The sequence below is a fragment of the Maylandia zebra genome, linkage group LG9 (assembly GCF_041146795.1).
Source record: "Maylandia zebra isolate NMK-2024a linkage group LG9, Mzebra_GT3a, whole genome shotgun sequence".
NCBI lineage: Eukaryota > Metazoa > Chordata > Actinopteri > Cichliformes > Cichlidae > Maylandia > Maylandia zebra.
Window position 1 is genome coordinate 1,611,578 of NC_135175.1, and position 15,950 is coordinate 1,627,527.

Sequence of the window (15,950 nt, forward strand, 5' to 3'; positions counted from 1 at the left end):
TTTATGCCTCTTAAAGTTTTGAGTTGCAAAATTGTGATTTTTCACAAAATACATGCGTTGTTATGGTTGCTATGCTCTTGGCTTCCAGTGTGCCACTGAAGGTTTTGCAATTTTCACTTCATGTCCGAACAACTTCTTGCTACTTGCTCAATTTTCACTCAACTTCCACAAATTATACATCAAAACGTAGGTATTTTTGCTGGCTTTCAGAAAATGTCACTATCATTGTTGTGGGATTTATAGAATTTTTGCAAATCTCCTCAGACCAACACAAGGTCTCAAAACTCTGCATAGAAAGTCAATGGAGAGCTTGTTCAAAATCATCGCTGGATTTCTGTAATGAGAGGCATATTCGAATCGTCATATCTCCTTAACGAAGCGACTTTAAGACATGAGGCTTGTCCCGGTATATCTTCAGACACTCCTGACGCTCACAATTCAAGAATTTCTTTCTCACCTATTACCGTTCTGAAATGAGTTGGACTTGTTTGAGGGTAGGAAATTCGTCCTTCGCTCAGATTTCTTCAGATTTCAAACTGTGGAAATGAAGCACTTTTTTCTCTCGTCATAACTTTTTGTTGGATTTCCACAGAGACCTGAAAATTTCCATGATTGTTCACCAAAGCCTACTGTCTCTTACGGTGAAAGAATGATATCGATACTCCAAATAGATTTAGAGTTACAAAGCGTTGTTTGAGGGCAAGTCAAGGCAGTTTTTGCTTCGCTCTACTCAGTTATGGTGCATTACAAGTCAAATATCTTTAATAATTCATATTTTAATGATAAATTGTTAACACTGGAAGATTCCCCCATCTCTTCTGAACAAAACGGTGTAAGAATGACCGCTCTAGCCCCTACGGTTAGGAAATTATGGTCATTTGTTTGAGGGGAGTCCTCACTATGAGAAATAGGCTGCAATAATCCTGTGCCTCTCTGTGCTGCGTGTGTAAAAAGATGCACCTGTTTTGGCGGGAAAATGTAAACAGCCACTCTGATTGGTGGATTTAAATTCGGCAGCTCTCTCCCTCTGTGTGTGTGTGTGTGTGTGTGTGTGTGTGTGTGTGTGTGTGTGTGTGTTTAGTGGGAGAGAGAGGACCCTGCCCTTATTTGGCAGCATGTCATTGTAGGATTTAAATTCAATATAGTTAGACTGGTTGACTGGATTAGAGCCTGTGTTTGTGTGTCCCTCTGTGCATTTGTGTTTCAATATGCCTCCATATTTGTAATTTTGTAAGTTATTACTATTCTGCTAAATCATAGTATTTCTGGTACTTTTCGGTACTTGTGCTAAATACAGTATTTCTGCTAAATCATACTATTTCTGCTTTTCATAAGATTTGTGCCTAATATAGTATTTCTGCTAAAATATAGTATTTTTTCTTTTTATATGATTTGTGCCTAACATAGTATTTCTGCTAAATTATAGTATTTCTGCTTTTTATACTATTTGTGCCTAATATAGTATTTCTGCTTTTTATAGGATTTGTGCCTAATATAGTATTTCTGCTTTTTATAGGATTTGTACCTAATATCGTATTTCTGCTTTTTATAGGATTTGTGCTTAATATAGTATTTCTGCTAAATTATAGTATTTCTGCTTTTTATAGTATTTGTGCTAAAACATAGTATTTCTACTAAATGTAGTATTTATGCTTAATCATAGTATTTCTATATATATATCTGCCAGGTCCCCAGGCAGCCAATCCTCTGTGAGGACTGAGACATTCAAATTTTCAAATCAGGGCCTGCACGGCTTCCCAGCCAATCATATATGTGTCCTGAGGCATTCAAATTTGCATATTGGGGCCTTCATGGCTTCTAAGCCAGCCAATCATATCAGGGCTGAGGAATTCAAATCCACAAATCAGGGCCTGCACAGCTTCCCAGCCAGCCAATCATGTATGTGGGCTCCAGGCATTCAAATTTGCATATCTGGGAATTCGTGGCTTCTAAGTCAACAAGTCATCCATGTCATATATCTCTAAAAATTCATATTTTAATGATAAATTGTCAACACTTGAAGATTCCCCCATCTCTTCTGAACAAAACGGTGTAAGAATGACCCTTCTAGCCCCTACGGTTAGGAAATTATGGTCATTTGTTTGAGGGGAGTCGTCACTATGAGAAATAGACTGCAAAAATCCTGTGTGTCTCTGTGCTGCGTGTGTAAACAGAAGCACCTGTTTTGGCGGGAAAAAGTGCACAGGCTCTCTGATTGGTGGATTCAAATTCAGCAGCTCCCAGGCTGACCTAGAAACTTACACACACACAGGGAGAGAGAAGTGTGTGTGTGTGTGTGTGTGTGTGTGTGTGTGTGTGTGTGTGTGTGTGTGTGACAGAGAGAGGGAGAGAGAGAAAGGCTTTCAATGGGATGACCTCATTCTAAGCTTCAAATTCAATATATTTAGACTGGTTGACTGAATTGGATCTTGTGTGTGTCTCTCTCTGTGCATGTGTGTTTCCTTATGTGTACATATTTGTGATTGTGTGGCTGTTATAGATTTTTTTGCTGATTTTTTTTCATTTAACAAGTATATTTGAGGGACCCTCAGCATGTTCAGCATTTTTTCACCTGTCCATTTTGCTTTTCCAATTTTTCTGTTTAAGTTATTACTATTGTGCTAAATCATACTATTTCTGCTATTTTATAAGATTTGTGCCAAATATAGTATTTCTGCCAAATATACACTCAACAAAAATATAAACGCAACACCTTTGTTACTGCTCCCATTCCTCATGGGATGGACGTAGAGACCTAAAATTCATTCCAGATACACAATATAACCATCCCTCCCAAACAGTGGTCACAAATCAGTCCAAATGTGTGGTAGTGGGCACATCTGCTATATTGAGGTAATCCATCCCACCTCACAGGTGTGCCACATCAGGATGCTGATCTGACATCATGAGTAGTGCACAGGTGTACCTCAGACTGCCCACAACAAAAGGCCACCCTTTTCTGCAACTTTTCAGCTTTTTCAGCTAGTTTTAGCAGACAGCTTCAGCTTTAAAGCAATTCAGAATTCATATGATTACAACCAATATGTATTGGAGTAAAAGAAACAAATGTGCAATGAACATGTCAGGAGTTGCTGTTAAAAAGTCTCATGGCAGTGGGGTTAAGGGACCTCCTGAACCTCTTGAGTCCTGCAGTGGAGTTAGATGAGCCTCTGCAGCTCCTACTGTGAGGATGCTTAGGCGATCACCAACACCAGCTCCTTGGTGTTGGTGTTCAGAAGAAGACTGTTCTTATTACTGCAGTCAGTTAAATAAATCTATCATAATAAAGTACATTTTAACATAATGACCTTGTGTTTATTTATGTCTTTTAACCATTATTTCAAATTCAAAGAATCCCATTTGAAACATTTATTAAACTTATAGAATTAAATTAAAAGTTGTTTTTTGTTGCAAAAAAATCTAGTATAATAATATTTAAATTTACATATATTTTCACGTTTTCCATGCCAATTTTGTGTAATTGCGGAGTTTCCCACTTTTCCCACTACTCGTGAATGCCTCCTTTTTTACGTCTCCGCCTGACTCCTGAATCTCCGTCCACTCTCAGCTCAATCCGTGCCGGTAAGTGCTGCTTCTCTGTCTCTCTTATCTGAAATGAAATGTCTATAAGCTGTATGAGGGATTTACCCAGTTGTTGTTAGTGACTTATGAAGCCAGTCGAAGTATAAGTCATGTTAAAGTAACACAATGGCTGCTTTTTTAGTGAAACGTTGTAATTTTACTATTTAAAAGGAGTGTTTGGTATGCTAGCCCTAAGTGCTAACGCCTAGCCTAGCTGCTATAGGCCCAGTGTGAAATTAATATGGTTCATTTGATTGTTTATTACAGTTATTGTGTTGTATTTGGTTCATTCGGTGTGTTAGTGTTTCTGAGTCTGTTAGGGAAGCTGAAGTTAGTTCTCTTCACAAATCAGTCAGTTAAAAACGGCCTCATTCTTTCGGTTGTGAGGTAATGAGCCGTCATTTTAGAACCACTGATTAGCTGCTGAAGCAGCAGGGTCGGCAACTTCAAAGGAGCCATTTTACCGCCATTAGCTGTGTCCCAAAACGTCGGCTGCATCTTTCGGAGGACCCAGCTTTCGCGGTCTACGTGGACCGAGAAGGCTGTGAAACTGGACGGTCTAGCCTTCAGATTTGCGTCACCGCTGTCTCGCTGGAGTTTAATAAACTCGGCCGTCTGCTCCTTGCTATTTAAAATATAACAGGACACTGGCGTAAATTCTCGACCGTTTAACGTTTATTGAGCTGTGTGAAAATCCCGGAGGACCCACCGGATGGATTAATAAAGCTTTATTTAATCTAATAATCTAATAACTTTGATCTCAGCCAAACCGATTTACTCCAGAACAAATAAAACACAGAAAAAGGCAAACAATTACATTTTTAAGTTATCAGAGTGACTTGTATATCATGTTTAACCTGAGTAGCGAAAGAGCGGGGGTCTGAACCCCCCTCCCGGCTTGCCATCGAGCCGGTGGGTGACAGACGTCTCTGAAAACGTCGGCACACTTTTGCAAATATGCGATGTCTTGATAAACCAAGCAGATATTTGTAATTTACACCGCTACTTTCTCGCCTAAAAATATGTTAAAAGTTTATTCGGGGAAATGAAGGACTCATTTGTCGGCTGCATTTGAGACAGCCTTCGTCGACTGGCTGTGACATAATCGGCCTTCAAATGCGGCCTCCGGAGGATGCAGCCGACATTTTGGGACACAGCTTCTGACTGAAAGCCGGGAGAAAAAGAGTCACGTGCCTGTACCGGTGTGTTTTTGTGCTGTGGGTTAATTAACAGAAGGGAGAGAGAGAGTGAGGATGAAACACATAATATAAGAATAATAACATCTCTTAACAAGAAGTTTTTTTTAATTAGTTAATTTTAGTTTTTTAGTTAAATTTTAAGAACTGTTTAACAAACACTTGTTTGTGCAGGTTGTTTTTTTTTTTTAATGAAACCTACACCTGCAGCTCTGTTTAACTTCTCACTTTGTGAAAAACTAACGAAATATAAAAAAGTCCACCTTCAAATAAATAAAATGCAGCAGTGCACCATTAATATTATAAATATGATATGTAGATATTTAAAACAACAGCATATTAAATGATACTGTGTGCAGGTGATAATATTTTTAGGAAGCAGAATTTGAATGCAGAAGAACTCAAATGTTGAAGCCTACAAAAATAACATCCAAGCTTTCATTTATGATTGTTCATGCTTTGAAATTGTGATGTCAGAATTTGATAAAGTGTGCAGAGCTAGGTGTAGCAAATCATTGCTTATTAAATCTACTGTGTTATCTAATAGCACCAAACTAATAGAGCTATCACATAACTGAGAAACGTGTGTGGCTTATTACAAATGGATGAAACCACATTTTACCTTAATGAAGACAGTAATCTTTAATAAGGTGTAGAAAAAAGAGGAGAGTTATTTGTTGCTGTGGTAAACAAAGAAGTGTACTGAATCTTTTGGACTACACAGAGTGATGCAGTATTGACTGTGATGCTGATTTGAGTTGTCTCATTCTGTGTTTTTGTGCTTTGTCTTTTGTTACGCAGAGTGAAAGAGATCTTTGGTTTTGCCTTTGCTGGTAAGTAAACAGTGATTGTAACTGAAGCAGTATGAACCTGGCATTGCGTAGCACATTTGGCAACTTACATACAGTAGTTTGACTTTTTGTGATATGTTTCCATTTACTGATTGGCAAAAACACAAAGTCAGGTTTTATTACATGGTGTAGGAAATATTTGGTATATCCTGCACTTGTGCCAACAAATATTGCTGGCTATTCTTTATATTTCTGTAGTAATGAATGCTTTTATTACACTTGCTATAGCCATGTGAGACGCTGCAGTTCATTTATCTCCTCTTTAGACTACAGTAAGCTAATAAAGCCTTAAATAAATTGAGAATTTTACTAGTTAATTTATGTCACAGTAAATTGGATTGTGTGTGAAGAGGCTCAACAGTCTGAATCATCAAACAGTGATCTGATGAATTGTTTCCTTTCTCTAGACTGCTGATCTGATCGTCTCAGTCTGGTAAGTAAAGGTTTGTCTGAGGGAAATGTTTCTCATTATAAATCAAATCAAATCAAATCACTTTTATTGTCACATCACATGTGCAGGCACACTGGCACAGCACATGCGAGTGAAATTCTTGTGTGCGAGCCCCACAAGCAACAGAGATGTGCAAACACAACAACACAAACGAGCAAAATACAAGATACAGGAGATTCAGTTTAGTGCAGTGAGTCAGCACAGCTCTTGGCAATCATCAGATCCTAGAAAAGTCTATGTAAACATTTCCAGACTTACAGATCTCTCTTATCATCATAGTACATTTTTAATTAGGCCCTAATATCAGCCATGCTAAGTTTATTGTAGATTTAGTGGAGTGTGTATTAAACATGCCCCAAATTTGACTGAAAAATGTAGAAACTGCTGTATAGGAGTCATCTGTCTCCAAATTTTTCATTTTGCCAAAAGTCATACTGAGTAAATTATTTTTTACTTTTATGTTAACTGCTCCCCAGACATTATGATATACTGTTGTACCAGGTAAGTACACACAGAAACGGGAATTTGAGACCTTTGGGCATTTAGGATCATGTGAGTTGAGTGCATGTGAAGTGTGGTCTGAGACTGTCTGCTCTGACTTCATTGTGTGGGTTTAGCTTGACCATATAATGTTTATAGTAAGTTTCTGTAGCACCGCATCTTGGTTTACAGACTCTGTTTGTTTTTATTGTGTTAATAGAATGCAAAAATGTCCTTAGAAATGTTCCACCACCATATGATAAACATTTTCATTCAGTTGAATCTAATAATGTACTGTACAACTCTTCAGTGTGTAATATATGTTCTGTATTTTTCGGACTGTAAGGCACACTAAATTCTAAGGCACATTAAGCCAAACAAAACAGATAAGTCAAACTTTATTCAACTCATTTACAATAACTCTCAAAATACAGAACAATACACTCACTTTTCAGGATTTATGGACTGATGAATGTGGATTGATCAGTTTGAAATCTGCTTCATAAGCATGGCTCTCAACAGGTGCCAGGCCCTTATACACACACACCGTATTATGTTGAAGCACAGTACGAATTACTCTACGAGGGTGCTGACTATGGTAGCCATGCTCCGACAATACATCAAGTGGTGCTGCTTTGTAGCTTACCAAAGTCATACTAAAACATTTGACAGATTTGACAGAGTGCCGTGTAGCACATAGAAGTGGTTTGAAATCAGTAAGCACAACCATACATAAGGTGCACTGTCTATTTTTGAGAAAATTAAAGGCTTTTAAATGTGCCTTATAGTCTGAAAAATACGGTAAAGCCAGGTTTATTGGAAGTGTGTCTAATTCCACTTTCTTTCTGTCTTACAGGTGACCTGCTGCAGAAAACCCTCTCCCTCTATCATTAACAAGCAATTCAGTCTGTCCTATCACTCTCCCTCTCCCTGCTCAATCTTTTTTGACAAGCCATTCTATCTTCTATCCATTCTCCGCCATGTGCTCTATCTAATTTGACAAACTTGAACCTGAGTTGAAACGCAATCCTGTGACTTGAAATCCAGTCTTACCAGAATCTAATTTTTGAAATTGAGGTTACCAGAACTTCGTCAATCTGTATTCAGAATTCTGAGAGATCTCTGCTCTCACTGCTCCATCTTTCCTGTCGTTAAACTCTCTCACATCCAGTCATTTTGCTGGAAATCACAAGTAGAAAGTTAAAATTACAGTAGTAGAATTTCAGTACAGTAGAACTCACAGTAGAAACTACTTACACAGCCCTACATTTGTCATTTTAATTTTGCATTACACTTTGGAATAAACATTGATTGGCTGTTTGGCTTACAGGTGCAATTGCTTTGATAAATTATATAAAATATACACCTCTTAAAGGTTTATTTGTAATAAGACAATCTGGTTATTTTGTAATATATACATTCAGACTGCTGTATTTAGATAAATATTAAATTAGATTGAACTACATTTTTCAAGTCGGTTTCATTGACTATAACATTTGACTACATTAAGTTTATACTAATATTATTTAAGGACAAACCCATTTCTGTTACTCAGTGTAAGTATTGAGTTACAATTGTCATTGAGAAGCTGCCCTGAGGACCCAGACTTCCTGTTTCCTGACTGCTGCAGAACATCCAGCTGAAGAATCCTCATCGCCTGTCATCTGATCACTACACCACCACAGCTCCTTATATTTGCTTTAAATTTTAGATATCTGAAAGATTTACACAAAGTCTACTTCAAAGCTAAGAGTTTTATTATAGCCTGTTGATTGATTGTTGAGATTTATTCTGCATATTACTTCACAGAAGTATAGACCTATTCATTAACCAGTCTGGTTAAAAAAAAGAATAATATACAGTTTTTGAAAAAGCTACAATAAAACTTTTTAAGGATCTTTCAATAACTTTTATATTGAGTTTGTATTTAAGCCAGCCTTTTTACATCAATTAAACAGTTATAAGAACACTTTACCATTTGTATAGTTTTACATTTATCCATTTAATAGAAACTTGAGGAGTTTTTCAGTGTTTACAGGTTGATTTTTGTATACATTTGTGTATAAATACATATAAGGTCCAGTTTGTACTTGCACAAAATGCCAAGGAAAGGTCAAAGGTCACAGGCCCAGAAGCTTAGATGGCAAAAGGAGAAGGAACAGGTAAATGTTTCTCAGACCGGTGAGCAGGTAAAGGTGTCTGTTACAAGTATTCCCAGTCCAGAAGTGCAGCTCAGCGTTCAGACAGCCGCAGTGTCTTATGCAGATGTGGTAAAGAGAGGTGTTAGCTCATCATCTGTGCCAAATGCTAAAGTACAGCAGGTAATCCAGACTGAACCCCAGCTAACTGTGCAAACGCAGCATGATGGAGAAGCTCCAGGACCATCTCATGTACAGGTTACAAACAGTGAAAGTCGCCCACGAGTGAGTAGCATCTGTGCATCCCGAAGCCAGGCCAATGCTAAGTATGGAAAGTACCGGAATCAGCAATGCATGGCGAACAGTTTGGTTTTCCTGTCATTCTTACACGAGGATGAATTCATTACCAGAGCAGATCTTAACCGTGTGTTGGACAAAGGCCATGCCGTGTATTCAGATGCCAGAAAGAGGTTTGTGAACAGCGTGTTTCTAGCCTGCGATGAACTTCCCTCAGTTGTCACCAGCCGCAGACACGAGTATCAAGTCGACATGTCTCAGTTTGCTCATTACGGCACATTTGATGGTACAGATCACTTTCCGAGCCTTGAACAGGGACTACAGCGTTTGGCTTCAGAGTTTCGCTACGCTTTGCTAGTCATGGGAGGAACAGTCATCGCAGTTTGCAGGCTGACTTCAGGTGAATACGCATACTTTGACCCTCACCCACGTAAGTCTACAGGAATGCCATTGTCGCTAAGTGTAAGTGGTGGAACTGCAGTTGTGTTAAAATTCACACGTCTTAACGACATGATTGACAGGATCAAACGTTTGTACCGAATGTTTAGCATCGCACCAACCTGCGCTTATGAGCTACAGCCTGTTGAGTTCCACAGTGAAAACGCTGCTGACCAGAGAGATGCTGATGAAAACAGACAAACAGCTACAACTGTTCCAGCACCAGCTTTAAATGAACCTGAATTTGAAACCCCAAAGTCCACTGAGCAGACACGGAAAACTGTGGCCGACACTTTAGCTACTGAAGTGATGTCATCCAGAGTGGATTATTCAAATGAGCCAGCTGCTGAGCTGAACAATCGTCCTTCTGATTATTTAGAAATAGAAACCTCTGCATCTTCTGTAAGAGACACTCAGGTAATAAAAGATTCTGTTCCTCAGAATGATTTAAACACTGCCTCCTGTTTAACTATGACAACAGAGGAACTCTCACATAAACTGTTGAAGCATAATAAACAGCAAAGGAGAAAGATTAGGAGACAACTATTGGTCCAAGAAAAACTATCACAGAGAAAGGAAAATGAGAAAAAGAAAGAAAGACAGATGTACACTTTTGATGAAAGCTTTAAGGCAAAGAAAAAAGATTCTAGTAGAAAGTCTCATGATTCTGATCACAGTAAGAAAAAGAGTGTGTACAAAAAGAATCTATATAAACTCAATGCTACATACAGAGAGAAACAGAGAGAACATTTTAGAAAAATCTATAGAGAAAGTGCTAAAATTAGAGAGAGAAAAAGAGAACGTGTCATAAGGATGTATAAAGAAGATTCTTTATTCAGAGAAAAGCAGAAGGAACGTATAACAAGAACATATAGAGAATCTCCCGTGTTCCGAGAAAAGCAGAAGGAACGAATAACAAGAAAATACAGAGAATCTCCCGTGTTCCGAGAACAGCAGAAGGAACATGTAAGAAGAAATTACAGAACTTGTGCTGAATTCAGAGAGAAACATAAAGCTTACATGAGGTCATATGTTTCTAACCTATATAAAGAAAGTGTAGAATTTAGACAGAAAAAAAAATGTTACATCACTAAACGTTATGGAGAAGAGAGACAATTTCAGCAGCAACACAAGGACAATATGAGAGAACGAATGAGAGTAAAATATTGGAACAGTATTTCTTTTAGACAGATGCATAATATCAGATGTGCAATGAAAATAAAAAGAAAATATCGTCAGATGCATCGACCAGCTGAAAGTTTACAGTGTCATCCAGATAACACTTTAATGAATGAGGCCATATCTCGTTTCAGATCCAACATTAAGTCAGCACCATCTTATGTTTGTACTGTTTGTCTAAAAGCTTCTTTTCCTAATCAGGTGAAAATCTGCAAAAGAGAAAATTACTCAAAACACCAGACTGTAGCTCAGCAGTGTCTAACTGGTAAATTTGTTCATGTGTGTGATGAAGCATGTCATGATCACTGCAGCTTTCCTGTTGAGAGAAAAAAAGAATATATCTGTCACACGTGTCACAGTTCCCTCAAAAGTGGACGCATGCCAAGACTTGCTGCTGTTAACGGTTTAGAACTGCAGGATATTCCAGCTGAACTGTGCGATCTCAACATTCTGGAGAGACATCTGATTGCCAAATGCATACCTTTTGCTAAGATTATTCCACTTCCAAAGGGCAGACAAAGACTCATACGTGGTAATGTGGTGTGTGTACCATCTGAAGTCCAACAAACAGTTGACTGTTTGCCTCGGTTAAGAAACCATTCCCAGATCATGAGGATAAAGCTGAAAAGACGACTGTGCTACAAAGGCCATCAGCTGTTCCAGACTGTTACTTGGTCTAAACTAATTCAAGCCTTGCATAAACTGAAACATATTCATCCGCAGTACACAGATATTATTATCAGAGATGATGCATTGCTTTGTGATCCAACGTTACCTGATGATGACAGCAGTGATGAAGCCAGCATGGGAAGCGATGATTATGATGAAGCAGATTTAATGGAAATTGACAACTATGAAAAAGATGCCCTTTTGTGCGAAAGTGAGTCTGAAAGTGAACAAGCTATTAATATGCAATCCTGTGATGAACAACCAGAGGAACAAAATCCTGATGAACCAGAAAGTGATTTGAACAATGGAGGTTTTGCTCTAGAAAGCTGTCTGCAGCCTGTTGACATTTCAGAAGAGATTCTTTGTTTCACTGATAACACATATTGTGTGGCTCCTGCAGAAAGAAACAATCCTGTTAGCTTCTTCAGAACTCCTTATTTGGAAGCCATGGCATTTCCTGTGCAGTTTCCTACTGGTCAGAATACACTGGATGAAAAGAGACTTCTTAAACTCACACCGAGTGCTTACTTCAAGTCAAGGCTTTTTAACATTGATGCAAGATTTGCTAAAGACACAAATTACCTGTTTTTCTCACAGTTTGTCACTGAAATACATTTGGCTAATTCCAGCATGACAATACAGCTAAGGAAAGGTAAAACTATGACCAAAGATGGACGCAAAATCACATCAGGAATGTTACAAAGTAAGACAGAAGTAGAGAAGCTGGTAAGAAATAAAGATGCAATCAGATTTATGCAGCCACTCAGAGGAACTCCAGCTTACTGGCAGAAAACTACCAAAGATTTATTCAGTATGATTCGTCAAATAGGAACACCTCAGTTCTTTGTCACTTTCTCTGCTGCTGAGATGAGATGGCCTGAAGTGATTCAAGCAATAAAGAGACAGCAAGGTGAAGAGGTTGATTTTGAAGCCCTGGACTGGTCAGAAAAGTGTGAAATTCTAAGATCAAATCCAGTAACCACCATGCGGATGTTTGATAAGCGTGTTGAGGCTTTGTTCAGAGATTTGCTTTTTTCTCCTGCACAGCCCCTTGGTGAGATCATTGATTACTTTTACAGAGTTGAGTTCCAGCACAGAGGTAGTCCGCATATACACATGTTGCTGTGGATTCGAGAAAAGGTAGAAGTAGATGTGGATGATGACCAAACTGTCTGTGACTTTGTGGACAGATACATCTCAGCTCAACTCCCTGATCCAGACAAACAACCTGAACTGCACAAAAAAGTCACTGAACTACAAAAGCACAGCAAAAACCACACAAAAACATGCTTTAAGAGTGTGAACTCTGGTTGTAGATTTGGGTTTCCAAAACCACCAGCCACAAGAACAATGATTGTGAGACAGGATGAGGATTCAGACACTGAAGCTGCAAAAGCCAAACTCAGACCTTTGTTGAACCTGCTGAAGGAACCTGAAGCTGCTTCCCTCACCATAGAGCAGATTTTGTCACGATGCAACTTGACAATGAATGAGTATGAACAGTGCCTCCAGGACATAAACAAGAAAACAGGTCTGATTCTGAAACGTGACCCAAAGGACTGTTGGATCAACAATTACAACCCACACCTGCTTGAAGCCTGGAACTCTAATTTAGATGTCTCATTCATTTTGAATGCCTATTCATGTGTACAATACCTCTGTAAATATATAACGAAGAAAGAATCTGGCCTCTCTGAATACCTGAAGACAGTTATTGATAACTCTGGAAACAACATGGTCAATGAATGTGATGAAATGAGAGCTGTGATGCAGGCTTACTCAAAAAAGAGAGAGATCAGCGCACAGGAGTGTGTGACTCGAGTCTGTGGCCTAAAAATGAAAAAATGTTCCCGCAGTGTTGTATTTGTACCAACAGATGATAACCCGGTAAAAATGAGTCGGCCCATGAGCTTCCTGGAAAGCACAACACACGACAGTTGTAATATTTGGATGACAAGTTTGAGTGATAAATACAAATGCAGACCTGAGACCCCAGAATATGAGGAAATGTCGCTGGCTGATTTTGCTGCCCTGTGCCGGTTGGTGAGTGGTCCAAATGAAGGAAAAGATGTGCTTCCTCTTCTAAACCAGCTTGGATTTGTACAAAGGCGAAAGAATGATAAACCAGCTATAATCAGATATTACCACTGTTCACAGGAAAAAGATCCTGAGCAATATTCACAGTGAGTCTGTGAAAAGGGTTGTGAAAAGAAATAAAGACAAGTATGAGAAGAACTCTGAGGATATCGAGAGTGCACTGGAAGAGTTTGAACAAAATAGGGATGTTGTGATCGATGAATGGTGTAATCTGGCTCCTGAATCTGAAGTTGTGAGGCTGCAATGTGATGAGAATCTTACTGAGAGACATTCTGATGATGAGAACGAACAGGAGAATGTCCCCGACTACAGTCGTCAGTCTGATGCTGTAACAGAGATCAGAGCCATCAGAGAACAACCTGCAGTAGATCCAGCCGTGGTACGTGTAATGTATCAGAATCTGAACCAGAAGCAGGCCTGCGTGTTCTATGCCATAAGAGACTGGTGTATTCAGCGAGTTTGTGGTTTGAACCCAGATCCATTTTTCTTCTATATCAACGGTGGTGCAGGAACTGGAAAGTCACATCTGATTAAGTGTATTCACTCTGAAGCATCAAAGATCCTGAGCAGACTGCCTGCTAATGCAGAAGAAGCTGACATATCAAATCCAACTGTTTTACTGACTTCATTTACCGGGACAGCAGCTTTTTCTATCAATGGCTCTACATTACATTCCCTACTCAAACTACCCAGGAGTCTGAAACCACCCATTCAAGGACTTGGTAACCAACTGGATGAAATCAGATCTGAGCTGATGAATGCTGAAATTATTGTTATTGATGAGATTTCAATGGTTTCAAAACCCCTTTTTGCCTATGTGGATGCAAGACTGAAACAAATCAAAGGCACTCAGAGACCTTTTGGTGGAATGTCAGTTTTAGCTGTTGGAGATTTTTACCAGCTGCCACCAGTGCGACAGTCTAAACCTCTCTGTGTTTACGATCCAGAACAGATTGACCTATGGCAGGAACATTTTCAGATGATCACTCTAACCGAGATCATGCGTCAGAAAGATGATGTGGCCTTTGCAGAGATGCTGAACAGGATTAGAGTCAAAGAAAAGACAGATGAGCTTTCTCAGTGCGACAGAGATTTGTTGTCACAGGCTGTGACTGCACCAGAAGAATGTCCAACTGAGGTCTTACACATTTATGCCACCAACAAGAATGTGGAATCCCATAACGCAGATACCCTGAAGAAGCTTCATTCAAACATCATAATCATCAATGCAGACGATTTCCAGAAGGATAAATGTACAGGCAGAATGGAACGAAGAGACAAACCATTTACAGGTGGGAGAAATGATTTACCTGACACTCTGAATGTTGCTGAAGGAGCTCGAGTCATGCTGACCAGAAACTTGGACACACTAAACGGTTTAGTCAACGGTGCTTTTGGTATACTGGTAAAGGTGGTGAGATCTGAAAATGATGGACACATAATCAAACTGGGGCTCAGAATGGACAACCGGCAGCCTATGAGACACAACCGCAGTGCTAATGCAGCATCTGATGATCTGGTTTACATTGAGAGAGCAGAGGAGAGTCTGAAGTTTAAAGGAGCAGTACGCAGACAGTTTCCTGTAAAGCTAGCATTCGCCTGCACAATTCACAAAACTCAGGGTCTTACAACACAGACAGCTGTAGTTTCAATGAAGAACATTTTTGAACCAGGTATGGCTTATGTTGCTCTCAGCAGGGTGACGTCTCTCAGTGGACTCTATTTACAGGACTTGGATGAGAAAAAGATTTACGCCAATCCCGAGGTAACTGCAGCGCTCCAAACCATGAGACAAGCCAGTGTTGAGGAAATGATGCCTCTTCTTCAGGTTAGAGAAACAGCCAGCAGACCTGACACTCTTACACTGATCCATCACAATACAGAGGGTTTGCCATCTCACATCAGTGACATCAAGAGTCATCATGAAATGTGTTTAGCAGATGTTTTGTGTCTCACAGAGTCTCACCTCCAAGGCTCCTTTGTTGCAGACAGTCTTCATTTGGACGGCTACACCATGTTCAAACGCAACAGACATGTGTCCTACACAAACTTTCCTCACATGGCCAGCAGAAGTGGTGGTGGAGTTGTTGTGTATTTGAGGAATCATTTTCAGGTTCAGGTAAAACAGTATCTGCATAATGTCACTGATCTTGAGTTTTTAGTGTTGAAGGTTCAGGCTCCATTCCCTGCACTCATTGCTGTTGTGTACAGACCCCCTGACTACAGTTTGACACCGTTCATGCAAAACCTGGTAAGTCTTTTAGATTCACTTGAAATAATGGACTGTCACCCAATCATTGTGTGTGGAGATTTTAATGAAAACCAGTTGCAGAGTGGAAGAAAACAGATTCTGGAGCAGTTTCAGTCTAGAGGGTATTCACAGCTGATCACTTCTGCCACTACAAACAAGAACACCCTGCTTGACCTCATTTTTATTTCTCAGCCACAGCTATGTCGTCAATCAGGTGTTCTGAGATCATACTACAGTTACCACAACCCTGTGTTTTGTGTCCTGTCCTCGAGCCAATCATGAAGTCATCTGGTGAGTTTTGAAACAATTACAGATCATGTT

General features: G+C 39.4%; 1 protein-coding gene and 1 long non-coding RNA gene across 2 annotated transcripts; both read left to right on the forward strand.

The window, feature by feature from the left end:
- The first annotated feature begins 4,981 nt into the window (after positions 1–4,981).
- On the forward strand, positions 4,982–7,721 carry LOC143420454 (uncharacterized). Its single transcript, XR_013100284.1, has 3 exons — positions 4,982–5,611; positions 6,037–6,062; positions 7,417–7,721. It is a non-coding gene; the product is annotated as an uncharacterized LOC143420454 (long non-coding RNA).
- A 1,331-nt stretch (positions 7,722–9,052) lies between these two features.
- LOC143420538 (ATP-dependent DNA helicase PIF1-like) lies at positions 9,053–15,674 on the forward strand. The gene is made up of 4 exons (XM_076888722.1): positions 9,053–9,425; positions 13,158–13,320; positions 13,439–15,206; positions 15,367–15,674. The coding sequence occupies exons 1-4, from the start codon at positions 9,053–9,055 to the stop codon at positions 15,475–15,477; spliced, it is 2,415 nt and encodes an 804-aa protein (XP_076744837.1). The 3' UTR covers positions 15,478–15,674.
- The last annotated feature ends 276 nt before the right edge of the window (positions 15,675–15,950 follow it).

What these genes read in the sequence shown, in the direction of transcription:
- LOC143420538 (XM_076888722.1), top strand. Translation starts at nt 9,053, where the DNA reads ATGGCGAACAGTTTGGTTTTCCTGTCATTCTTACACGAGGATGAATTC. An exon ending in ATACTTTGACCCTCACCCAC is followed by an intron (nt 9,426 to 13,157) that starts GTAAGTCTACAG and finishes TTGTACCAACAG; the next exon opens with ATGATAACCCGGTAAAAATG. An exon ending in GATTTTGCTGCCCTGTGCCG is followed by an intron (nt 13,321 to 13,438) that starts GTTGGTGAGTGG and finishes CACTGTTCACAG; the next exon opens with GAAAAAGATCCTGAGCAATA.